Source organism: Haemaphysalis longicornis, unplaced genomic scaffold (assembly GCF_048455015.1).
Source record: "Haemaphysalis longicornis isolate Haplotype H1 unplaced genomic scaffold, Haemaphysalis longicornis Haplotype H1 scaffold_10, whole genome shotgun sequence".
NCBI lineage: Eukaryota > Metazoa > Arthropoda > Arachnida > Ixodida > Ixodidae > Haemaphysalis > Haemaphysalis longicornis.
This window is the reverse complement of record NW_027526204.1, coordinates 103,720,296-103,747,501: the sequence shown is the minus strand read 5'-3', so window position 1 is coordinate 103,747,501 and position 27,206 is coordinate 103,720,296. Positions and strand designations below refer to the sequence as shown.

The following is a 27,206-nucleotide window of genomic DNA, read 5'->3' as shown; positions in this document are numbered from 1 at the left end:
GAATGCGATTGATCTCGCGAAGTTTGCCATTGCACCAGGAAATTATTTGCTAATATACTGCGAATGGGCCTCTAAATGCGCATCAAATTGGTGCAGGTTTACGACTAAGTAAATGAGCAATAGAAAAAAACCCGCAAGTGATAGCGATCTCTCAAAGAGGCAAGCGACGGAAAATGTTCATATCCGATTCATTAGCTCTGTATGGTAATCTCAGTGATACTAGAGGCATTCCGGCATCATGAGACACTCCGGCCTCACTCATAAGCGGATTTTCTACAATTGCCTTAACTGAAGCCCCTAGGGAAGTGGAACAACCTCTCATAACCACCTCTTTTTCCACACGCCTCCACGTCACCCTCTAAACCTCTTCCTGACATCCCAATTTTCAAACCAGACCCAAACCGTGACCTACCTGTAGAACTGCAAGCTGTGGCACAACCTCGAACTTACTCTTATCGACCTGCGACTACAGCTCGCTCCTGAAAAGACCCAGCTCTTGACGGTATACAGCCGCAAACCACCGATTCAATCTGACGTCATCTAAGTAATCAGCAGAATTCATAAACTACAAGCCAAAACGGAACCCACTACCCTACTTCGCTTACCAATCGAAACCGGGGTCAGCGCTGGAATGTGGCTGCAGAGACTGAAGCAAAGTAGAACAGTCTACTACACACCATCTGCACATTTGCGAACAAATAAGGAGCAACCCAAAACGCTACCCTGACTATGGTCAGAGCTGTCACACAAACTACTCTCATGTGCGGCGCCGTGGCCTATGAACTCAACACAACCCACACAAGAGCCCTCTAGGTGTTGAACAGGGCAACCCTTCGAAGCATCAGTGATTTGCCCAAGCACGCATCTAACCAAAGTCATGACGTCTACCGAACTTGCAGCTCTGAGGGTGGCGTTCGCTCACGTCATGAAGCAGCGCGCACGAGAATGGGCCATCTTCACAGACTGCAGGGCTGTCCTACAATGACTAGCATCTTTTCCAAAAGACCAACTTGTGTCTGACATACACGCTCTGCATCTGCAAGCCCTACAAGCCCACCATCACATAGCCGTTCAGTGGATTCCAACCCATTGTAGAATAGTTGACAATGTGAAGGCGGGCATTGCTGTATTCGTTGCGCATAACCATCGTGCATCGACAATAACCATCGTGCATCGACAACCATTCTCCAGAAAAGTTCTATCTGTCCTTGCATCCTGCATGGCATGGAACATGCAGCGTGCAGCCTGGGAGGACATATCAATCCTAGGCTGCACGCTGCATGTTCCATGCCACGCAGGATGCAAGGACAGATAGAACTTTTCTGGAGAATGGTTTTCGATGCACGATGGTTATTGTCGATGCACGATGGTTATGCGCAACGAATACAGCAATGCCCGCCTTCACATTGCCAGCTTGCCAGCCATTGCCAGCGCCGATAGCTTTCATTGATCCAAAGTGCACATTAAAAATGCCACAAGGAGTCTCCTAGCGGGCAGAAGCAATTCTAAATCACGTGCGGTTGAATGTCGCATACACGCGCAACTTCCTCTTTGAGATGGAACTAGCTACGCCGCCACTCTGCCCACACTAAGATATGCGAGAAACCCTCCAGCACCTATGCGCTCGATTTAGTGCGCAAAGAGGATCCTTCGCAGTGTCTTTGGGACTGCCGCTTTCCGTTGACGTTCAGCTAAAAGACGTTTTGGGACTGTGGGCATGTCCCAAGCGTGCTTTACGGGCTACAAAAGCTCTGATAGAGTACCTGAAACACACCGGTGTAGACCAGTCTCTGTAAATAACTCAACGTTTCTGTGCTCGTCAAGTTGAACATCACCGTCATCATCTTAATCACGTCATCAACTGGCGTAGCAAGTTAGGCATTTTAGCCCGGCTAACATCACCAGACTTCATTGAAGATCTTTCTCTCTCTCTCTCTCTCTCATCAACGAATCCAAGCCGCAGGCTGACTGCAAACGTCCATTAAAGGGAGATAGCAGGCAAAACTGACTAAAATTAAAATTTTTTATTATAGTGTCAAGATACTCTAACCCTCTTCGAGAACATCCCCACGAAGTGACATCCTCAGATGCGCGCCAGAGTTCATTTAATAACGGCGCCAAACGCGCCCTGTGTACCCGCCTAGTCACTGCAAGTTTTGTGTGACGCATGGTGATATTTACTTTGTTATTTTTCTTTAAAAGGACGGAATAACGTTTACTTTTATAAATACAAATCCAGCGCATGGTTACTTGAATTTATATAGTTCAGTATATGCCGCGATTGCGCTGCACTAGTTGAAATAGCACGGCGCATGCATTGCAAAACGTTTGTTTACGTATGGTCAGTCGTCCATCATTCAGTTCGTGATCTCGCAATTGTTTTTTTTTTTGTTTTTCGACATTGTACAGCGGTATTTCATATTTAACGGCAAAATTCCACTGTACTATTGCCTCGCTTTTCTCAGAATCCGCGCAAGAAGCGACAATTAAAAAAAAGAAACAAAAACTTTGAAGTGGGGTTTTCCATAACACCGTTTCCGCCGAGAAAAATAACATTTTCTTTTCAACTATTTGTTTCCCAAACCACATTTTGGTTAGTTTTTTACTCATGTTTCATACACATTCTGTACCAGAATAGGCATGTTCTCGCCAAAATGTATTTTAGATTCCACTTCCTTTCTGTCGAAAATGTATAAAAATTGTGTTTGTGCTATGTAATTATTTTTTAAAGTCAGCGATTATGGTCACCATTATTATTCAGGTTCAGTAGAAAGCCCGAGGCATTTAACACAAATAGAAAATGTTTAAGCTCTGTATCTGTGACAACATTCCTGACAATGTCCCTTAAGCAGAGAAAACTTTTTTTAAAGACATTGCAATTTTATTTTAGAAAGTAATAAAAATGTCTATATGAAAATTTTCACACGGCTAGTAGATATTTATTCAACATACGCCCAATATTTCAAGTTGATCGCTCAAAAAGCATCGAAGTTAGCCTCAGACGTCGAAGGGACAGTTACGTCCACTACCCATCCCCACAAGGACATGCCGTGACTGCATGGGTACTGCGCTGCCCACCATATTTTATCCCACCATATTTTATTTTATCCAATGTCGCCTGCTCAAGGAGGCGAGAAAGCAGACGTGGAGCTGGTTTACACTTTCAAGACAACACTGTTTATTTTCAAAAGTTGCGAACGCTGAAAGCGTTCCCAGACGAAGGAAAGAGGGGGAACCCCCGCGTCCTTCAAAAGAGAGGGGAAAAAGGCCCCCAAGCGAGAAGAAGGCAACGGCGCCAGAACTAATGCCAGGAGGCGGCTGGGCGACAAGTGAAGTTTCCCCCGAACGGCGACCTTTGAAAATTTTGTGTCAGTGCCCCTTTAAGTAGTTTGCGTTACGTTAATGTTGTTGCACTTGTGGGAACTGGTGACGAGAGAGCGCTCGTCAGCAGTAATTTGAATGAGTCAACGATATGAGGCGCGTTCGTAGCGTCCCATTCTGTGTCGGCTTTGTGGCGCAGTGGGTAGAGGACCATGTACATTGCGTTCCGCCCGCAGGGTCGAGGGATCGAAACCAGGCGCCGGATAGTATTTTCTTTTATATAGTGTAGGGGAGGGGTGCGGACAACGACGGTGCGGACTACGACGGGACAACGCGGGTGACATCGTGAGTTACTAAAACGCTCTGCATTTAATAGGACACGGGAATGACGGTCACAAAAGGCGTACTGTCGGCGAGCCGGCGGCTATCCGGAGAGAAAGCAAAAGCCCCGTCTCGCGGGAGCCGCTAGCGCGGCCGTGCCGAGCGGCTTCTGCTACAGAGGCTCTCCCCTAGATTGCGGAGCTTTTAAAAAAAGTCAGAAGTTACCGGTTGAATTGCGAAAGTTCAGAGTCCACTGGTTATCACTGAAAACGTACGTGAGAGGCTGCATGAGCAGAAACCTCAATATGAGCAGACTTGGCGCGGTCGACGGCGACGACTTCTCGTTTGCCTCGCACGTCGATTGTGATGGTCTTGTTATTACGTCCCAAAACTTTGAAAGGGCCGTCGTACGGCGGAGTGAGGGGTGGCTTCGTTGGGTCGTGTCGCACGAACACATGTGTAGCTGAGTCCATGTCGGGCAAAGTGAAAACCTTTCTTTTGCGGGCGATGCGAGGTGCTGTTGGCCTGAGTTGCGCAAGCCATGCTCGCAGCTTCTCGATGTGGTCGGAGGCTGCTGGGGCGGAAAGTGTCTGGTAGGGAAGAATTCTCCTGGGAGGCGCACTGTTGAGCCGTACACCATTTCCGCTGCGCTGAAGCCGAGGTCTTCCTTCACCGTTGAGCGTAGACCAAGAAAAACAAGCGGGGGCTTTTCAACCCAGTGCTGGCGATCGAGTTTCGCTGTAAGTGTAGCTTTGAGTTGCCTCTCCTAGCGCTCCACCATTCCATTGCTGGCGGGGTGGTAGGCGGTTGTATGCTGCAGCCTCGTGCCGAGGGGGTCCAAAGCGCGTAAAAGATGTTGCTCTGGAACTCCCGTCCCCGGTCCGTTGTTATGCGGTCGGGGCAGCCAAAGCGGGACATTCATGTCTGAATAAAGGCCTGCGCTACGGTCTCAGCTGATATGTCCTCAATTGGTATAGCTTCGGGCCATCGGCTGCATCTATCGATGCATGTAAGCAGGTACCTGAAATCTTGGCACGGCGGTAGTGGTCCCACGAGGTCGAGGGGATCGTGGTCAAACCGCGACTCAGGAGTCCCAAATTCCTGTAGTGCAGCCCGAGTGTGGCGAGTCACTTCACTTGCTGACACGTTTCGCATGTCCGAGCCCAATGTCGCAGGTCCGCGTTGACACCAGGCCAAACGAAGCGTTCTATTATCAGCCGGTGGGTGGCGCGGACACCTGGGTGGCTGATGGAGTGGACAGCGTTGAATACCATTTGGCGAAAATTCAGTGGGACGAAAGGTCGTGGGGTTGCCTGGGAGGTATCGCAGGTTATCGTGCCTAGGACGTAGGGCAGTGCAATCTCCGAAAGCACGAGTGAAGATCACTCCCCTTCAGTGTCGTCAACTCAGTGTCCTCCCGCTGAGCCGCGGCCGTCGCCTCGAAGTCCAGGACTTTTGTGCCGGAAGTGTTGACGCGACACAAGGCGTCGGCTGCTTCGTATTCGACCCCGGGAACGTGGCAAATGTCTGTAGAAAACTCAGAGATGAATGAGAGCTGAAGGCTTTCCCGTTCTGAGTAAGAGGAACTGTTGCTGTTGAATACGCAGGTGAGGGGCTTGTGGTCTGCCAAGATGTAGAACTCACGACTTTCGAGGAAGTAGCGGAAATGCTTAATGGAAGAACAGATTGCGAGCATCTCCCTTCCAAAAGTGTTGTACCGTACTTCTGCAGGCTTCATGCGTTTTCAAAAGAAGCCCAGTGGCTTCCACTGTGCACCCTCCTGTTGCTGCAGCACTGCTCCGACTGATGTGGAGGAGGCGTCCACCATGAGGCGTGTAGGAGCGTCAGGCAGTGGATGAATGACAAGGGTAGCCGCGGCCAGTTCGTCCTTAGCTTTCTGGACAGCGTTCTGGTGTTCGTCAGACCAACAAAACTCTGGGGCCTTTTGGTCGTCTTGGCGCAGCAGGTCGGTCAACGGCTGGAGTACTTGAGCACAGGACGGAGAGAACTGCCGGTGGACGTTTAAGAGCACGGGGAACTCTCTAAGCTTGCGTAAAGATGTTGGAGCAGGAAACTTCATGACGGATTCTACGCTCGATTCCAATGGCATAATACCCTCGATTCCAATGGCATAATGTCTTCAGCAGTGATGTGGCGGCCTAGGAATTTGAGAGCCTCGACACCAAACATGCACTTTTGAGGTTTCCAGCTGCAGAATAATTTCCAGCTACCCGCCGCGGTAGCTCAGTGGCTAAGGCATTGCGCTGCTGAGCACGAGGTCGCGGGTTCGACTCCCGGCCGCGGCGGGCGCTTTTTTGATGGAGGTGAAAAGCGAAAACGCCCGTGTGTACGAGATTTCGGCGCACGTCAAAGATCCCCAGGTGGTCAAAATTAATCCGGAGCCCTCCACTACGGCGCGCCTCATCGCCTGCGTTGCGTCGGCGGGTTAAACCCCCACAATCAATCAATCAATAATTTCCAGCTGCAGCATATGCTCGAACTCACTGCGTGCAGCTTGAAGCCTGTTGCTGGACAGCCGTCGTGGCCGGCGGTGACTGGTGGCCCGGTGGCGACGATGGGGTAAGTCACGTTATGTTTCACCGGCTGTTACGTGTTGCGGGGCTTGGTGAGGGAAGGACAGGGCGTGGTGGTAGGCAGATGCTCGCTGGAAGGCGGAGATGCCAGACGTTTTACTCCAAACCACGTACTTTGAGGGATGTGTTGTTATCCTTGAGGCAACGGTCACGTACGCTCACATCCAGGTTAAAGTGGCTCAAAAAGTCTGCTACGAGTATAGCGAAATTAACGTCTGCCACCACGAAGACCCAGCGAAACAGGAGCCTGAGTCCGACGTCTATTGTCAGCGAGCGGAAGCCATACGTAGCGATGGCAGTGTTGTTCACCGCCTGCAGCGACGATATGTTCTTGCCACGTCTGCGATCCTCGCGGGTTGCCGTGGCAATAGAGATTTCGGCTCCTGTGTCGACTAGCAAGCGCGAGTTGCTTGCGCGGTCGACTACGAAGAACAGGCGGCTGGGTGGAGGGCCGATGTCGTAAGCCGCCGTTAACGACTTGCCGGAGCGTTTCCCGGAAACGAGCAAGGTTGAGTGCAGCGGCTAGCACCCGTGCTGAAACAACGGTGGTAAGAGCAAACTCAGTTCTGTCTATCTCGTGACTGGCTTCTCTGGGAAGATCTTGGCTGTCTTGAAGGGGATCGTTTGCGTCGTTGCTTGTCCTGTTGGGGAGCGCCCGACAGCAAAAGTTGCTGCATGGTCTCAGTAAGTTGTTGTACTTTCTCCTGAAGGCGCGACAGTCGATTTGGTTGTTCGCGTGTTCTTGCAGCAGCTATGGGCTCGAAGGTCGGAGTAGAGTATTCCGTGATACGATCGGCAAGTTGCGCCAGTCGATCAAGGGACGTCTCATCTGAACCCGCGAGAACCACGCGCACCGGCTGGGGCAGCCGTTGCAGAAAAAGTTCACGAAGAAGTGCGAGCTGGCCGTTCTGATTCGCGTGCACACCGAGTAGTTGCCGCATCCGGTGCAGCAGTTCGGAAGGTCGTTGGTCGCCCAGCTCGTCCCGACATAAGAGCTGCTGAAGTCTGCTTTCTTCAGGCGCCTCGAGGCGGTCGAGCACCGTCTTTTTGAGGGTGTCGTATTCCCCTTGTGTAGGGGGTGAAACCAAACTATCGTCGATAGCGTTGGCGATTTCTGGGGGCAGGGCTGCGACGACGTGAAGGTACTTCGTGGACTGCGAGTTGATGTGCCGGAGCTGAAAACGGGCCTCCAGTTGGCCGAACCGAACTCTTGGATTTTTAGGCCAAAAATTTGGTAGCTTCAGTTCTGTGGCGAAGACTGCAGGCGTGGAGGCAGCAGTGTTGTCGTCGGACCTCATCGCGGCGTGTTCGTGGAAGCGTCGTTCGGGTCCCCAATTTGTGTAGCAGCCCGGAATGTCGGCTGCTGAAGAAGGCGAGAAAGCAGACGTGGAGCTGGTTTGCAGTTTCAAGACAAGACTGTTTATTTTCAAAAGATTCGAACGCCGAGAGCGTCCCCCGACGAGGGAAAGAGGGGTAACCCCCGCGTCCTTCAAAAGAGAGGGGGAAAAGGCCCCCAAGGTAGCAGACGGCAACGGCGACAGGACTAATGCCAGGAGTCGGCCGGACGACAAGTTAAGCTTTCCCCCGAAAGGCGACCTTTGAATAGGACGGGGGAATGACCCCCACAAAAGGCGTACTGTCGACGAGCTGGAGGCAGCCCGGAATGAAAGCAAACACCCCGTCTCGCTGGAGCCGCTTGAGCGGCCGTGTCGAGCGGCTTCTGCTACAGCACCACAACTGCACCCTGAACTTCACCAACTCGTCACAGAATTACGCCACCAAATATCCTTCAAGAGCGGTCTGAGCGGGGACCTCCTCGGTCCTACTCCGAATGGGCTATTTTGTTTGGCCCGCCCGTTGCGATGGAGCCACGCCAAGAGAGGTGCTGAAAACAACTGAACCCTGATCAACGTGAACAAGAGGTTACGCAATAAATTATAAGAACCTTCCGATTTCCCCAGTGCTCTAACTTCCCTGACCCGTTTTTATTCACCTGTTTATAAAACTTGTGCTGAATAAATGCAACGTTTTATTACTACTGCTACTACTGCTACTGCTACTACTACTGCTACTACTACTACTACTACTACAACTACCACTACTCCTACTACTACTATTATAGAAAACGAAGCACATTACAATCACAATTTTTTTATTTTTGCATAAAAGTATTTGCTGCCAGATAAGGGAACAACGACGTAAGAGGACTGTCAGCGCTACCTAATGTCACGCCCCCTCCGCCCTTCGTTTTTGCCTTTTCAGTTCTGACTAAACCATTAGCGTATACAGATTGTTTTCCACTTGTTTTCCGGATTCGACTTCAAACTACCGATGCTCAGCCGGTGCGGCCAATCTTCAATGAACATGCAACTTGTAACGTTCATTACTGATCGTGGGAATGCAGATGCGTGTTCCTTTGGTTGCCCCCCGTTGTTTTGGAACATGGTGGAATTGAAAGTGGGCGTCCAGCTCACGTGTAAACGAAAGGTTTGTTAATCAGAAATTTACCCCCTAGTTATAAGAGAGAAAAGGAGACTAACAGGGACGCTAGCTTAGGACAGTTCCTCCCTGGCCTGATGTTCATCGGCTGACAGGGACTAAGGAGGGACAGGGACAGGGCTGCCGCAATGAGCATCGAGTCCCGAAGCGAGCTAGGATAGCTAGGATTACGTTTCTCCGCCCGGGATACTTACGAACTTCTAATTTATCTGCGGGATCTTCACTGGGACAGCCCCCACCCGATTTTCTCTGGCCTGCTCTTTAAAGCATACTAAGAGAGGAAATTTATTTTGCTGATTTAGATGAGTTTAAATGCTAATGGTTCCTATATAAAAAAAAGACATGATTTTGCCAGGTCGATGAATGTAAAAGAGGCCTTTTGTTGCGGTGCACGAAGTTAACTTCAGTAGTTAAACTATTTTGCACCTAATTTACTTGTTTTTTATTTTGCTATTTGGTCTAATCCTCAGGATGCGCCCGAAACCAAGCCACTTCTTTTATGGCTGCAAGGTGGACCAGGAAAGTCTTCGCTGTACGGCGAGTTTCTCGAGAACGGGCCTCTGGGTATCAACGCCTCTGGAGATCTTTTCTACAGGGAGCACACCTTGTTGACACACTTTAACATCCTCTACCTGGACCAGCCTGTAGGAGCGGGGTACAGCTTCGGGCAATACTTCCCTGGTTCGCTTGAAGAGGCGACTATCGACGTCATAATGTTTCTCAAACGGTTCTTGCGAATATTCCGTGAATATCGCGACAAAGAAATCTACGTGGCCGGGGAGTCTTATGGAGGTAATGCGTTTCAGAAATCTTCGTTCAGCCTCACTTTAAACACATTTGTCTGCCCTTGCTATTGCGATAGAAATGTGCTTTGCCCTGGTGTCGTGGTTTTAACAAGTTCTTTTTTTTTGTATGGGGCGGGGGGGTAATACCATTGACAGCTAACCCTGTAACATTCGCATCAGAACCGCTAGCGCACTTTTTACGGCACGGATTTTGTCATGTGAAGGATAGGAAGCTAGGCCATAGCCTGCTTAGCATTCCCCCATTTTTTTTACCTTGTAATGCGTGGCATTCCTTACCATGTACCACTACAGCCCAAACCAACAACGCTCTGCATTTAGTTTGTGCATTTAATGGTTATGTACACTGAAGGGGAATCATGGGTCAGAGGGATTTAAAAAAAAAAACAAAGACTAGGAAACTAGAAAACGACAAGAAATTTCTGCTCTTGTGAAGGTGGAAGACCATCCAATCTTTATTGGTGGATAACTCTATTGAGTTTTGCATTTAGACGTACTCTATTCCTCGACCAAAGACATACACATAACTTCCTTAGACTTAACTCTAAATTATTTATAACAAACTTTGTTTCGTGATAGCTTCGGTAAAACAAGGCTAACATCCGTTTTCTGACCCGCTCCGGTGGCTCAGTGGCTAAGGCGTTGCGCTGCTGAGCACGAGGTCGCGGGTTCGATTCCAGGCCGCGGCATCCGCTTTTCTGATGGAGGAGAAAAGCAAAAATGCCCGTGCGTTCGAGATTTCGGTGCGCGTTAAAGACCCTTAGCTGGTCAAAATTAATCCGGAGCCCTCCACTACGGCGCGCCTCATCGCCTGCGTTGCGTCGGCGCGTTAAACCCTACAATCAACCAACATCCATTTTCTGTAACGATACTCCCCTCCGTACACGGCCTTGTATTTACAATAAAGGGCAATGATGTAAGCTTTAACTTCCCTGTTAAATAACTCATTCACGACAGGTAAATGAAACTCGGCATAATGGTAGATTTGACTTAACGACAACTGAATATATTTTTTCCCTATATACCTACACTAAACGGAGAGCTACAGAATATTATACTAGCTCTGTAGCGACCGCCTGCAAATCACTGCCGACGCGACCGTACAGAGGCGCGATATTTTGGAGGAGGTAGGCTTTATTGTGGAAGGAAGACTCTACGTCAAGTGGGGGAAGGGGAAGTAGAAGGTGGGGGGTTTGTAACTTGGGACGTCTTAAATTTGTACAGTTCGACCCAAACCAGGTGGGCTCCTTAAGAATGCTGAAGAGGCTGCGTGGGGTGGGGAGAGCAGGCTCACGACTCTAGACTGCTCGCGCTAGACCGCTTTTTAGGGAAAAGTGTGAAATTAAAGCCAGCATGGAGGGTTCCAGGGTACGAGGGTCGATGTAAAGAGAGGTTGTATTTGGAGGAGGCTTGAAGGTTCTGTAGCGCGCGAACGTAGGGCAGTGCCAAATTAGGTGCTGGAGATTGGCGGGAGTGGGGGAGGCACAGAAGGGACATCGAGGCGGTAGAGACGGGGTGTACCATTTACGGAAGGTCTCAGGGGTAAGGCTAGCATTAGCAAAATATTTGTTTATGAAAATCTCGGCTGATCTTGGGTGCGGGGGCAGGGTGGATTAAAAGCCGGTTGGAGTCAGGGCCTTGAGGCGGTCTTTTTTTTTCTTTTTGTAACGTAGAAGCTGTATCGCTGGTGGTAATGTCTCAGTAGGTGGAGGAGCCAAGTCGGGTAGCAGCGGAGGACTAGAGGTTATACACTCCCGCGCAGCCGAGTGGGCTGACTGGTTCCCCGGTGATGACTCCTCGTGTCCAGGTGACCAGTCGATGCGAACATGAATGCCACTAGATTTCAAGATGGAGATCTGATGAATGATTTTGTTGGTCGACGTAGGACATTTTAGAGCCTGTAGGGTTTCAAAAGAGTCTGTCAGGATGCGTATCTGGGAAGGCACGGAGGAGCGAAGGTCAAACATGAGGTAGTCTATGGCTTGAACAATAGCATGGAGTTCCGCTTCGAGGATGGTAGCACATGGAATATTAAGGGATCGTTTGCCTTGGATGGAAGGGAGGTCAGGAGAAGCCCATGCGGTGCCAACTAGCGGAGGAGAAATGCTCGCGTCGGTGTACATATCGATTTCGTGGGGGAGTTTACTGTTTCGGAGAGCGTTGATGCGGGCAGCGCGGACGGGGCGGGCGTTGCGCGGGACGGGATGGGTGGCCGTAGAGTCCGTGACAGAAGGGCAGCTCCACGGAGCGAGAGGCGATGGGATGTCGGGGGGTTCAGGCGGCTTGAGATTATCCCAGGCGATGATAGAAACACCTTGATGAGTTAATGTGCGCTTATGAAGGCATTGATTCACTTGCTCTTTAATTATATTTTCCAGTGGGGGAAGAGCAACTGCAGCTCGCAAGCTCTCCAGACGAGTATGTTTTGGTAGTCCGCTGATGGTGCGAAGGGTGGCTCGGTGCAGGTTTTGAAGCGTTCTCATGGCCGTTTTGTTGAGGTCGTAGGTTTGGGCTGCGTAAGTTATGGTACCAATTGCGACAGCGTGGGCTAAAGTTTGGGTTGCCTTCTGGCTTGCTCCACCAAATTTGTTCGAGAGGCGATGTATGGCATGTTGAATTGTTTTCCATTTAGCTTTCAGTTGCTGTAACCATAATGACGGGCTGTTTTTGTGTCCGATTGGGATTCCGAGTCGTCGTATGGGTTGAAAACTAGCTGTTATAGGAGTACCGGCGAGAAGAAGAGTTGGAAGGTTATAGTGTGGAGGGGGTTTGTGGCCAAATACAGGCAAGAATTCGGTTTTTTGCGGGCTAATTCCAAACCAAGAGAGGCCAAGGAGCATTCAAGGCAATTTGCGGCGGCTTGGAGTTCGGTTTGCATGTCTTCGGAGCATGAAAAGTCGGCTGATTCAGTCCATATGGTTACATCGTCTGCATATATTGTGAATCGTGCAGCAGAGTCACGTTCGAGGTTTCGAGCGACCCTCACCATGGCGAGATTAAATAGTATCGGGGAAAGTATGGATCCTTGAGGTACCCCGCGGTCAAGGTAGTAAGTGCGAGGAGTCCAGCCTGGGTGAGATCCTGGAAGTCGTATTGGCCGAGCGTTCAAAAAATTGCGGATCCAGATTTGTGCCCGGGTGCTGGGGTAGGCGTGCGCCAGTTTCTCTAGTATGGCAGATTGGTTAACGCGATCAAAAGCCTTGCGCAGGTGAACTGCTAGGATCAAGTCGGGAGGAGAGTGGCTGTGATGGGAGCGATTGATCACTCAACGTAATAGCGAAAGACTATCGTGAGTGCTCAGGTTAGGGCGGAAGCCAGTCTGTGCAGGGTGAAAGTGTGGTTTGACATATTCGAGGTAATGGGTGATACGGTTATTGATTAGCCTTTCTATGAGTTTGGAGAAAACAGGAGTAAGAGAGATGGGTCGGAGGTTGGTGAGGTCAGTTGGGCCAGTACCAGGCTTCTTGGGTTTGGGAATAGGGAAGATGAGAGTGAGCTTAAGATGATCAGTAACTTCACCAGCGGTTAACATGGCCAAGTAAGGCAACAAGGGCAGGTTTTGGCAAGTTGCGGAGGTGTTTCCAGGTCACACCGTCATGTCCAGGAGCAGATTTGGGTTTACCTTGGCGAATGGCCATGTAAAGTTCATTGAAGGTGAATGGAAGGTCGAGGTCGTCCTGTGGCGATGGAATGGGTATGTGTGGAAGAGGAGGAGGGGGATGGAGTTGGGCGTGGGGGAAGAAAGCCGTAGTGATATCACGTTCAACGCTGACTGGGTCTTTTGTGAGCGTGAGGGTAGCAAATAGTGGAAGTCGCTGTTTTTTCTTAGGTCCAAGACTTTGGTTAATTTTCCAGAGAGCCCGAAGACCTTTTCCATGACCGAGTGTGGCACAGAGATCATTCCAGTGGTTATTGGAAAGGCAACGTTGATATGACGTGATGAGTTTATACTGGCGGCGGATGCGGACAAGGATTGTATGACGTTTGCCGGTAGAGCGGTACAGTTGTGTGAGATAGTGCACTTTTTTCCAGAGGTTTGTGAGGTGGGCATAGAGAGCTGGTGTGTCGGAAGAGCACTCGATTTCTTCGGTGGCTGCTTGGTAGAAGTTCCAATAGGATTCGCAAAATCATCGAAGGAGGCAGGGGGGTCTTCTTGGTCGATATATTCGCGCCAAAACCTAGGGAAAGACAGCTTCGTTGCAGGAAGCATACCCTTATAGTGATGCCTTAATGGAATGTCGTAATGGTATTCTAATTGTGCAGTTTAACTGATGTCGTTTCTTGCTTTATTATGCAGTGGAAGTCTACACAATTACTTTTACTGTAATGGGTGGCAGGAGTACACCCCCCCCCCCCCTTTGCTGTTCGAGGCCGCCGCGCCAACTAATTATGCCAGACTGCTTTGCAGTGTGCTTATACCTTCAGCAGTTACAAGAACTTGCTTTTCAGCCATTTTATGGTTCACGTTGATGTTTGGTTGTTCGCGCACAGGTTGCCCCAACCACCATCAATTTCACCACCAACACCATCAATACCACCAACACCATCAATTTCTCCCTTCCTACTGGCAGATGTGCCGTCATAGGTGATGTCATCAATTTGGGGGAGATGCCGCGAGGGAAAGGGCACTTTTGAGGCCACTTTTATTCTTAAAATAAATATGTACGTAACTTTCTCTCCAGAAATTAGCACTAGCATATGAATTGCGCACCTAAATCTGCCAAAGTTGTTAGAGTATGCCTTAAAGGCCCTTCATTGCCCTTTTAAACCTTGCCTGTAATATTAGCTCCTACTAGTCGATAAATACCGCGAAACGATTGCGTTCTGCAGCAGTGCCACTTTTATCGCTTTTATTTATGTATTTCCAAATTCTAAATTATTTGACCACGATCAGAAATTTTCATTGCTGTTTTTATGAGAGCTTTACTCCTATGTCAGATCCCAAAAGTTTGCAACTTACGTCTCTAACGCTAAGAGGACCGAAGCCGGCGTATTTATAGGGAGGTAACAACAAGGAATGTCTAAAGAAACAGGCGGAAAATGATTTAATTTGGCACTGAGCTCAGTGAAATCTGAAAAGGGGGGGGGGGGGGGGGGGCTCGTGGTGTCTAAACGTGTCTGTACGTATAAAAACAGCTCAGTCGATTTCAATGCGTGACTCAGCAACCGCATGAAGGAACAGGAAAGGCACATTTTATTATTGCTTTATTTGGGCCAGCGGTTTTATTACCTCTTTGTACCTCACGTGCAGTTAAAATTATGTTTCTGCGCTGCTCAACGTTTTAGGGAAGTACAAAATTAAAGCCGTTCCACTCAATGTAAAAGCTGTCGGAAGTGCAGAGCAGTAATTCGCCATAATGGGCTGCAGCGCGGTTATCCACTCACTGCTGCATTTCAAATTTCCCGCCTTCGCAGTGCTTGCGCACCCCCGGCCTGAAAATGCGCCAGCGGGAGTTCGTTCGTTTAGCGTTTGCTTTAATTTCGTATGCTGGAGTTGTTTCCCGTCATTTCGAACACGCAATTTTTTCTTGCGCGGCTGGAGCCTTTCTACGGCATTTCGAACACGCCATGTTTTTCTTGCGCAGCTGGAGCCTTTCTGCGTCATTTAGAACGCACCATTTCTTTCTTTCGCGGCTGGAGCCTTTCTGCGTCATTTCGAACGCGCCATTTCGTTCTTGCACGGCCGCTTTTTTCGCTTACTATCGTAAAAACCAACCCAACGAGCGTTCCTAACCCAATAAACGCGGTGGCTGCCGGTTATACACATAGATTTTGCTTGTAATGTACCTGCAGTTTTCTTTGCGCTAGATAACGGGGAGATGTATGACAAGCGCCAGCAGTTCACGAGGTGTGAACGGTTGTGACTATTTAAACAGCGTGGTTTTCGAAGAGACAGCGTGACTCCCCAACGCCGGCACAGAAGGCTCTACTTGGGTCCGTTATCTCGCTGCGCCGCCGGATTCCGGCAGTCGCATCGACCGTTAGCCGGCTAAGACGACAAGGTGAGCCCACAAAGTGATCTGCACTTAAAAAAACCGTTTCGGTTCAAGGTGTTCTGAGCGAGTTCTTTTTGTTTGGGATATAGAGCATATACCCCACAAAAATGAGTCGCTTGTCCTTTTATGAGTTTATCGATGGGAAAAAGTAGGACATTCAAGTACTTTTGTCAATGTCAATGCCAGGTTCCACTCGACAAAGTCTGGGTTTACGAAATAGCAAGTTCCTTTTCGCAGATTGTAGATTACGGTTCACCCGGATGTAAAAATCAAGTTGAAGATTCCACTAATCTGGTTAGCCAGTCTGTTAGCGAGTAACATGGAGCATGGCTCAGGTTATCAACCCTAAGTAGACCAAAGCCCATCATCGTTCCCTGATGCATAGCCACAGGTTACTGCCAACACTCTATTTTACCAGCTCAATTCAATCTAAGAGAGAGAGAGAGAGAGAGAACCTCCTTATTTCTAGCAACTTGGATTTATGGGGTAAGGATGGTCGAGCCCGCTTGGTTAGTTATTTGAACCGTCAGGCTCGATAGAAGCAGAGAGAGAGACAGAGAGAGAGAGAGAGAGAGAGAGAAAGCTTTATTTTGGAGCCTGTGCCCAAAGGACTACTCGGCGTTAGGTCCGCGCTCCCCATGGCCAATTCCCAGTGATGGGGGATGACCAGGCGGAAAATGGTTTCTGTGGACATCCAGCAGAGGGAAAGAAAGTGGGTATCCCGTTGTTTTTGTTGGAAACTTGTGAGCGCGGTTTTGTGGAGGAAACAGTGATTTGCAGGAGACACCACATATTGGCGGCAGCTTGCCCTAGCGTTATGAACGGTGTACAGTAGTGCCTGATGGGGAGTCGGCAGTGCGGGGCCACTTCTCGATATGTTAAAGGCCATATTGAGACGCTGCTGGGACGCCGTCGTTCTGGGTGAAAGGGCCTGGTCGGGTGTTCACTGCCCCAAACTGATGGTAGACCGCCTCATCAGAGACCGCCATACCTCCTAGGCTGGTGTGGGCCGGCAGCGACACAGGTTGGGTCGAGTGCTATTCACTTTAAAAATGGTGCCTAGCTCGGCAAAGATGCCGTGTGCTTGTCGGGAATGGTGAGAATGTTTATGGGGTAGGAGTTTGAGTGAAGGCGAGAGACACTTCCTATTCCTCCGTGTCACCGGAGAGTTAGTGATGATTGTTAAGGAAGCGTTTGGAGAGTCGGAGATTAAGGCAAGTACTACTGCAGTGAAGGCTTCCTTGGTAGGGTACTGCGCTGCGTACTCGCACAGCGAGTGTTCTGTGGATGGGTAGTGTCGTGGGCGCGTAGTGCCGAGCTTGCCGTGCACCCAAATTGAAAGTTGCGCGTATGTTTCCGGGAATCGGTGTGATCGTGAGGAGTTGATGCATATCGTTTGTGTTGACCTAAGGTAAGTCGACTGGTACGGGGGGGAGAGGGGGTTCAGCTCATTTTTTTGGAGGATCTGCCATTATCTTCATTTGAGCTGTTGTATGGTCCTCGACGAGTTCCTCTACGGTGTTATGGATACCCAGGGCGAGTAATTTTGATCGGGGTGTGGGGGTGCAGTAGGAGCACAGCTCTGTAGGCTTTGAGGAGTAGCACGTCCAGGTCGTTTTTGCTAAATTTCACGACTTTCGCGTGGGGTAGATGGTACCAGAAACGAGTTAACATGAAGCTTTGGACGACTGTGAGGCAATTTATTTCTGACTTTCCGTGTGTCTGTTTGTTATTCGTTTTATACGGCCGATGGTCTGTAGGCTGTGATGTCGTAGAATATGTTGTGTGAGGGTTGTGCCTCCATTTGCCCTAATCGTGAGGTCTAGGATGCGTAAGCGACTCACATTCGTTCACCATCATCGTCGTCATCAGCCTGGCTGGACCCAATGCAAGACAAAGGCCGCCCCCAAAAATCTCCAGCCACCCCTATTTAGGGCTAGCTGAGTCCTACTTTTCCCCCCAAACTTTTGTAGCTTGTACCACGCGACAGGCGGGAGGCAAGAGGTTGTGCTCTCAACAGGCTTTTGGCAAAAGAGGAAGTGGGTATCTTCACGGACGCCTCCATTAATGACGGTACGAACCAGTCAACAGCAACGGTGACAACCACGAAAGAGCTACTGGCGTGTGCATCCGCTGTAGTTAAGCGCATTGAAGATGCAGAGGAGCTGGCGATTGCTCTTGCCCTTACTCTACCGGACAAGACCAAGTTAGTCATGGATTCCCAGCAAGCCTACAAAAGCTTCCAGTACGGCTGGGTGTACCGGTTGGACCTCCGAGTGCTCAAAGAGAAAACACCTCCGAAGGGAACAGTAGAATTAGTGCGGGTACCGGCCCACTCTGCAATGGAGGGCAACGAGTTTGCTCTCCAACAGGCCCGAGCACTGACTTACCGGGCCACTTCCGCAGTAGAAGAAAGAACCAACCATTGCATACCTACAGGGAAATAACCACTCATTACAGGCACGACAGGAGGAAGCTCCCAGCACCACACGCAACACTCACATAGGAACAACAAACTACATACCGGCAAATCCAGACAAAGTCCTTTCCGCCCCCCCCCCCGTCAACTCAACCGCATGTTCCCAAACCAATTCGAAGAAGCTTGCCCAATCTCTAAAAAACTAGGCACTCTCCAGCACATGATAGGAGAGTGTAGGTTTAGCCCGAAGCACCCGCCCCCATTACTTGAGCCTCGCCTCACCAATCCCACCCTACCCTTTACGCACGGGAACTATATAACTGCATGAGAGAACTCGCACGTTTCCTATACGAATAGGTGTCCGACAGGGGACACAATATCTCAGCGATTATTTACAACCTGCCTGGAGGGCGTTTACTGCAACCTACCCCAACCACAGTCATCTCTGATTCTAAAACCGCAATTCAAACTTTTGCTGCTGGCTTAATCTCCAAAGCAGCACTCAATATTCTGAACCGAAATCCCCCCTTGTCGACCGTAGAACTGGTCTGGACACCGGTGCACTCCGGGTTCGCCGGAAACGAGGCAGCTCACGAAATTGCCCTAAGCCTCACCTTCCGGGAGAGAGCTAGCCTAAATCCAAACCATGGCGCCAGATCTGCAAGGGACGGACTAGTGTCGTACAATGAGATCTCGCAACATCACCGCCTCTGCCTCCGGGTCTACCCTCCGGCGAAAAGAAAACCTAACGAGCAAGCACACGTCTGGCGCCTTCTACAAACAAACGCCTTCTCAAACCCCGCAAGACTAACACACGTTCACCCGTCTGTATACCCCACACCTGACTGCCCCCTATGCGGTGCCCCAGCCAATCTACCTCACATAATATGGGCCTGCCCTCAAAATCACCACCATCATCATCATCATCACCTGCCTACCTACGCCCACAGCAGGGAAAAGGCCACTCCCATTAATTTTCAATTACCCCGGTCCTGTGCTAACTGCGACCCTCAAAATAGCTTTCCCCTAATCACACCTGAGGAGCAGTTGGAGGACGCACTGCGTAGACCGGATCAGGGCGTGCAACCCAGACTGGTCACTCGAGCTACCGACGTCGCCGCTCGGCTCATGCCTGCTGCCACGAGTATCCTCCGAACAAAGGATATGCTCAATAAAATTGGTTTTCTCTCTTTCTCAGAAAGATTAATTCGAGAAAAGAGGGATGCGAATAAATGGGGAATTTCTGAGCCATCTCAGGTTTGCAGACGATAATGTCCTGTTCTGTCAAATTAGTTGGAAATTGGACAGCATGCTTTTTCGATTGCGCTTGGGAAGTTTGGTGGTCGGATTAAAAATAAACACGAAAATATCAAAGGTTACGTTCAAGAAGCATGCAAAGCTACGTGACTTCAAAGTAGGTAACGAAACCTTGTAGAAACTTTTCGATTGTGTCTATCTAGGTGAAGTCATAAGTGCCGATCTAAATCATGAAATGGAAAGTACCCGCAGAATAAACATGGGGTGGGCTGCTTTGGGTTGCAATTTGATATCCTAATTAGTAAGCTTCGTCTCTCACACAAAAAGCTGGAATATAACAAAAACGTGCTTGCAGTAATGGCGTACGGCGCAGAAACTTGGGTCCTGAATAAGCGAGTTGAAAGGGAACTTAGACCGATCCAACGGGCTATGTAAAGAAGAGTGTTAGGAGTCACGCTCAGGGATAAGAACATTACTGCTTGGATTAGGCAACAAACTGGTGTGGGAGACATACAAGCTCAAATTAAGCGAGGAAAATGGGCATGGGCGGGTCACGTCATGCGCATGAGCGACAACAGGTACACCATCCGTTTAAAAAAGTGTCTGCCATTAGACCGTTAATGCTATAAGGGTCACACAAGGATTCGCTGAAGGGAGGTGGAGATGGAGGAGGAGGAGGAGGAATAAATTTTATTTCTATATTAGTTTTTGTAGTAGTGGCAATGGGAGGTCTTCTCAGTCCAGAAGTCCCTGGGCGGTCGCTACCCGGCGTGCCTTTTCAACCAGCCGAAGCTGATCGCCGGGGTCCGGGCTGGCTAGCATGCCTTCCACTGCTCATGGTTGGGGGAGGGAGTAGGGGGGAGGGATGGTGTGTGGGAGCACGCCCAAATCATATGGTAGAGTGTGAAGGGTTGGAGACAGTACTTGCAGGTGGCGGAGTAGGCGGTTGGATGAATGGCGTGGAGGAGGGTGCCGTGCGGGTAGGTGTTGGTTTGAAGGCGGCGGTACGTGGTGGCTTCTTCCTTAGTCAACTTGTCGTAGGGTGGGGGAAAGATGCGACGTTCGAGGCGGTAATGTTTGAGGATGTCTTTGAAGTTTTGAGGTACAGAATGGTGGACTTCCGATGGTGATGCTGAAGTGTTGGAGGGGAAGGAGGAGGAAACTTTATTTAATAGGCCTTCATTGCGAACTCCACAGTGGACAGAGGTGGTTCCCTGTTCACGGGAATCCAACTGCTGCTCTCGCCGCCTGGCCCCTCGTGATCCTCCAGGGCGTGGCTGGTCAGCAAGATCCTCCATCTCTCGAAAAGGGTAGGGTGGGATTGGTGGGGCGAGGCTCAAGTAATGGGGGCGGGTGCTTCGGGCTAAACCTACACTCTCCTATCATGTGCTGGAGAGTGCCTAGTTTTTTAGAGATTGGGCAAGCTTCTTCGAATTGGTTTGGGAACATGCGGTTGAGTTGACGGGGGGGGGGGGGCGGAAAGGACTTTGTCTGGATTTGCCGGTATGTAGTTTGTTGTTCCTATGTGAGTGTTGCGTGTGGTGCTGGGAGCTTCCTCCTGTCGTGCCTGTAATGAGTGGTTATTTCCCTGTAGGTATGCAATGGTTGGTTCTTTCTTCTACTGCGGAAGTGGCCCGGTAAGTCAGTGCTCGGGCCTGTTGGAGAGCAAACTCGTTGCCCTCCATTGCAGAGTGGGCCGGTACCCGCACTAATTCTACTGTTCCCTTCGGAGGTGTTTTCTCCGCGGTGATGTTGCGAGATCTCCGCGATGATGAGGCAGAGGCGGTGATGTTGCGAGATCTCATTGTACGACACTAGTCCGTCCGTTGCAGATCTGGCGCCATGGTTTGGATATAGGCTAGCTCTCTCCCGGAAGGTGAGGCTTAGGGTAATTTCGTGAGCTGCCTCGTTTCCGGCGAACCCGGAGTGCACCGGTGTCCAGACCAGTTCTACGGTCGACAAGGGGGGATTTCGGTTCAGAATATTGAGTGCTGCTTTGGAGATTAAGCCAGCAGCAAAAGTTTGAATTGCGGTTTTAGAATCAGAGATGACTGTGGTTGGGGTGGGTTGCAGTGAACGCCCTCCAGGCAGGTTGTAAATAATCGCTGAGATATTGTGTCCCCTGTCGGACACCTATTCGTATAGGAAACGTGCGAGTTCTCTCATGCAGTTATATAGTTCCCGTGCGTCCGTCCTAAATATATATATATATATATATATATATATATATATATATATATATATATATATATATATATATATATATATATATATATATATATATATATATATAGACAGAAAATAAGGGTTGACAGTCAAGAAAACCTCGGAAAGCAAAGGGGAGGTTGTGGTGGGTCATGGAAACAGATGAAGAATTTTTTGAGTCAGAAAGAAAGTGGCAAAAAAATGCCCGCCGGTTGGGATCCGAACCCACGACCTCCAGAATACCGGTCTGGTGCGATGACCACTACGCTACCGAGACGGGGCTGTTTCCCAACACCTCCTCAGGTATTTATGTTAAGGTACTTTTTGTTTCCTGCACTTGGGGGTGGTAGCCAGCGCCACTCGGACTACTCGGAGTAAAGGGGACCTTCTGTTTAACCCTTTGATGTGCACAAAGTACCGCTTACCGAATCTGGGATTACGCAACGTTTTAAAAAATCCTGTGGTGGAACTTATACAAATGCTCTGTCAGAATCTAGAAATGTCATAAGTACCGGTGTGAATTATAATGTAATTATAATTATAATGCAATTACCTGTGTGACAGCGGGAATAGGGCCCAAAGTTGTGTTCGTAATTCTTGTGGAAAATCTATTGACCCTGCAGTGTTTGCGCCTTCCGTTGCTCCCTTCTCTTGAGTGGTGGGCATAATGGGTGTGGGAGGGTTCGGGGCAGCACTGTGGGTTGCATGTGGCGTGTTCTGAGGATACGTGTGGACGTTGATGTCTTAGTAGGAAAGTGTGCTCTTTCGACAGGACCTTTTCCTGGCGTAGTCTATGATTTTAAGCTCTTAAGTCCTGTATCTCTCTGATAATAGTTTGGTGCGATTTGACATCTTGTTTGAGGTTGTGTTATTGGAGTCGTGGTGATTAAGGGAATGGGAAGACCCACAGGGCTCACCTGCGTGTTTCCGCCTTTAGATGATCGGCTGGGCAAGTTTAGTAGGGCTTCTCTGTAGGTCTGCCTTCCATGATTGCGGTATTGGTATGTGGTGGAGTTTCGACTTGCTTAAAGTTAATTTTCAAAGAGACATTGTGTGAGACGGGATCTGAAGCGGCGGGAGCACCCCGCTGCTCCAGTGAGATGGGAGTGCCCGCAGAGTATGCAGTTGGGGTTTGACAGGTGGTCTTCTGTCGGTGTGGTGGATCCGCGCTTGGTACATCGAGGTGCAGAGGGCACGTGGAGCACACGTTCGTTCGGTGACCAGATTGCCAGAATAAAAACAAGCTTCGTATTTCCTCTTAAAAAGGTAGCAGCGTAAGGCCGCTGCCCTGTAGCGAACCCAAAATGGAATTTCCTTCTGGTGTAGCGTATTTTCATCATAAGGTATAGTTGTGAAATCATTCGGCATCTATTACGTGCAGCGAATGGTTGTAGCCAGTTAGGCTTCTGAGTGTGGTTTTTGCGTCGTCTTCCACTGGGGCATTGAATATGCACCAACATAGGTGTCGCACAGTGGGCCGATTTGCTTGGAGAGGAGGTACATTGCTCTTAGGTATAGAACGGTGTTTAGTTGGATGTATTGTTGGCCGGGCTCGGACTTCTGACTGCGTGCAAATAAGGATGAGACATCGCCCACAACTAAGCTCATTGTTGTGGGCCACGCTAGCTTGTCTTTGGGAGAGGTTTGCGAGGAATGCTGAGCGAACGGTTTGGAGGTCCAGGCCTCGTTGGGGTCGAAGTAAGATTTTGCGGTCGGGCTAGGGGTTTTGCAAGCGCGGGTGGTTTCTTTTTATTGCGTCTCTACTTTTGCGGGCGTGGTCGTCAGGCGGGGTTCCGTGCATATATAGGTGCTTGTTTGAGGGCAGCTTGGTGGTGGTGTTTTGGGGGTTTGGTGTTTTGGCTGGGCAGTGGTTGCGAAACCACCCAGGTTCTTTTAAGGTTAATGAACCTAACGGTCGTTCTTCCACGGGGCAATCCATGGCGTGGCGCTTGCAACGCCAGGTCTTGGGCGTAAGCAATGTGCGTCTGGCTTAGCGAGCTCTTGCGTTGTTGGCGGAACCGTAAGACGCCGCTGCCGAAGCGAGCGGCTGCTAAGAACGCCGCTGAGGCGCGGCGGACGCCTCCCTGATGAGGAGCGCGGAACGTTAGTCTTAGCTTTGGCCTTCGAGGCGGCAGAATAAAACTAGCTTGTGGTGCCAGTTACGCTGACCTCAGTTCCGCTTGGATGATAAGCGGAAACAACGGACGTTTAGCTGGTCTTCCTGGCGCAAATTATGGGTGCCTAGGTGGCTTCGTTGCGGGCACAGGCGATCTCGAAGCGAGAACTATGTGGAGACGCGTCTACTCGGTCCGGCAACTTGGATGCCTCTGCCTGTTCAATTTGAAGCCATCAAAGCGCGCACCAGAACAAACAAGGCAAAGGAGGATCGCACACTTATTTTACGCAAAGCAGGAATGAACACAGCCTATGCTGTTAAAAGTACACACAAGACTTTATTTATCAGAATGACCCAAAGCTTACGTTTTCCAAATTTGTCTGGCCTTCAACTATACATCATATTGTAACTGTACAAGATGGAGCGCGAAACAAAATGGCCCAGGAGTACCACCTAAGAAGTTGATCTCGTGTTCACACGATATACGCTATTGTATTGTGACTGTTAACTCCCGATGAGGCTGTATGATAAAGCTAAAAAAAAATACCGGAGTGCACTTTTTTCTATTTACGTACAAATGCAATTCGTATACCCCAACGTAGCACTAAAATATCTTCTGAATACAATTTTGTTCGAACTAAGGTGGCATTTCCACATCGGCGCTTAGGGCAGGGAGCTTAAATCATATATTGCCGGAATAGAAGCAGTCCATAAGCGCTCTACACATTACATTACGCCGGACTGCACCCGCACTTTAAGCGCACCAGAAATGAAATGCAAGCTGGTCAGCTATAGCGCCCCATGTAAAAATAGGCGTATCTTCACTCTACAAAAATTATTTACAATCCCATCTACCCAACCCGTCGCTGCAGTGCAATGGCTAAGTCATTCCGCTGCTGAGCTCAAGCACCCGGGTTCGCTCGCGGTTGCGTTGCCTGCTCTTCAAATGGAGGCGAAAAGCAAAAATGTTCGTGTGTCGAGATATCGGCTCATGTGAAAGGTTGCCAGTCGGTCAAAATTAATCCGTCCCCCTCCCCCCCCCCCCCCCCTTCGGCATGGCTCATAGCCCAGGAGTAGCTTTGGTCTGTGACGCGCCTAAAACAATAGAGTATCCCTCCCGTTCACAGACATTGTAATAAAGCGAAATCTTTCTTAGTGGCACCGATGGCGTTCTGTAAAAAAAAAAAAAAAGCTAATGCATATCCCCGTAGACTGTATGGTCTACCGAAAAGCTCTGATAACATCTCGGGACACACAGCACGTGCTTGAAACCGGGCGTCTACCGAGTCAAAACGGTTACTTCAAGATGCGAAAAAGGAACGCTTCTAGGTAACACAGTACACGCATCGATCATGAAGGAGGAATACAATGGCATATCTTTACCTCATAAACCACGCATCGGTACACAATTAGATAGTTCGTAGATGCGTTTACGTAGTGCACGAAAAATCTTCGCATGGGAAAAATCTTCGTCGGCGATTGGGTCTCTGGAGCTTTCAACTTTCTTTAGGAAGAAACAGTCCATTTTTACTATGCTTCCTTAGTAAACACTTGTACACTTTCAGAACCACCATTCATCAATTATGGAAAATAAATGGTGCCCAGTCCTATTTAGAAATATGACCATTCCTCTAGTGTGATATGTCGTTTTGGCTTTGTTTCCCTTTTGTGATTTATGTTGTTATTATTACTGTGTTTTTAGTCTTCTAATTTCTCTAAAGCCCATTAGGTTCTAAGGGTATGACACCAATCAAGAAGTAGCTGTAGTTCTTTTACTTGCTTATTTACTTATTCGTGGGCTCAGTAGCCCTCGAATAAGTAAATTTCGAATCTCTCGTGTAGCTATAGAATTTGGTTAGGTTCAAGTGTGTGAAAACTGAAACTTCTGTTGCGCAAGGAATGCCCGGGCCTCTTATCATATATTATCTCAAAATGCTTTTTTATTCCTATAAATATTTACGGTACCCGCAGGTCCAAGGGGAAGTCTTAGGGGAATGGTTATACAAAGAGGTCAACAATACAATAATACAAAAAGTATGGTAAATAAATATACATAAATTTACGTGTTTATACCGTGTTACCAATGCATCGGTACACAAACCGTTACCATGTATGGCCACAATATCTGCCGAAACGCGGCTTCAATATCTCGATCTTCTGAAAATGAATGGTTCAGAAAGTATACGGTAACAAGGTCGTAGTGACTGCCAGTGTAAAATCGTGTGTTAAGCGTAAAATGAGAGAGAAAGAGAGGAGGGGGCTCTTTCTGTGAACATGTGAGGTCAGCCCTGCTAGTGACAGGGCTGACTACGCCAGATGGAGCAAATTATTGATTCTACCTATATGTATTTAGTATGGGAGGAATGAATGGAGAATCTAAAATTAATGAAGGAAGGTAAAAGTTTGTTTGGGAGGGTAATATGCTCATATGCTTTTGTTTTATCACTTTGTGTACATTGGAACCTTTGTTTTCTCTTTCAGCGAGGTCCGCAGTTGGAGTGGCGCACAAAATTTTGACTAAATACGACGACCAGGTTTTACTGAAGTTGGGCGGAGTCATGCTGGGCGTTGGCTTCGTTTTTCCCCTCTTGGAAATCATCAACTCTGCAGATTACCTCCTCTACTCCACCTTACTAGACCAAATTGGCTACGAAAAGTTTAGTCAACGCTTCCAGATTGCTCGAATGTTAGCGGAAGAACAAAAAAATTATACAGCAGCTGCTGGAGTGCTTAGTCACACTGTGCTCAATATGCGCTCGCCAGGGCAGAAAAGCCTATTTCAAACGCTGACAGGTTACGACAACCACGCTAGTATCGCACACACCGAAACACCTCCAGAGTCCTTAGCCTACTTTCAATACGCAAATAGTTCTTCCTTTAAGAAACGAATTCACGTGAGTAGCAAGAGCCATCTTGACGGCAAGAGTTTTCATTTGGCCATGAACTTATCTGAGCACGATTTTTTTGTAGACATTGAGAACATGGTGCAATCTGTGCTTAACAATTCCCCTGCCGTCCTTTTCTACACTGGACAGTTCGACAACGTTTTTCCGGCAGTAAACCTCGAAACTCAGTTGAGGAAGCTGAGTTGGAAAAGTTCGGAAATGTACAAGCGTGCTTGCCGCACTGTTTGGCGCCACAACGATGTGCCTTCTGGTCCACTGCATGGTTACGAAAAAAAGGTCCCCGGGCTTTTGTCCGCCACCGTACTTTTTGGTGGCCACTACATCTTTCAGGATCGATCGCAAGCTGTGAGTGAGTTGTATCACCGATTTCTGAATTTTTCACGGGTTAAGGTAAATGATGTGGAAAAGATGAGCCCTGACAACCATGAATGCTACATGATGTAAATTTCGAAATAAAAGTTCGCCCTAAGGTGTTATCAGGCGCTTTGGCCGAGAATAAAATCATCGCTCAATTACTTACATGGAATGTATGTCTTTCTCCGAAGCGTTGATGTGGCGCTGAAAGGGGCCAGTTTTATAAAACAACCATTTTTTATGAAATGCAATAAAGGCACGTGGGTATAGGCTCTTGTCAATTAATTAAGTACACATGTAAATCTTCAAAAAGGCCACAACTAGGAAGTTTGCAAAACACCGGTTCTTTAATAACAACTGGAAATCGGTGCTTGCTTTTGAAGAGCAAAGAGAGTCATAAATTTTCTACAGTGGA

At 48.9% G+C, this 27,206-nt stretch overlaps 1 protein-coding gene across 1 annotated transcript in view; it reads left to right on the top strand.

Annotated features, from left to right (window-relative positions):
• LOC144159012 (putative serine carboxypeptidase CPVL) overlaps window positions 1-26,997 on the top strand; it is a 49,894-nt gene extending 22,897 nt beyond the window's left edge. Inside the window, exons 4-5 of the mRNA XM_077690242.1 lie at window positions 9,206-9,527; window positions 26,013-26,997. Of these exons, the coding sequence (XP_077546368.1) occupies window positions 9,206-9,527; window positions 26,013-26,881 (1,191 nt within the window). The 3' untranslated portion in view covers window positions 26,882-26,997. The remainder of the gene's footprint in view (window positions 1-9,205; window positions 9,528-26,012) is intronic.
• Window positions 26,998-27,206: the final 209 nt, after the last annotated feature.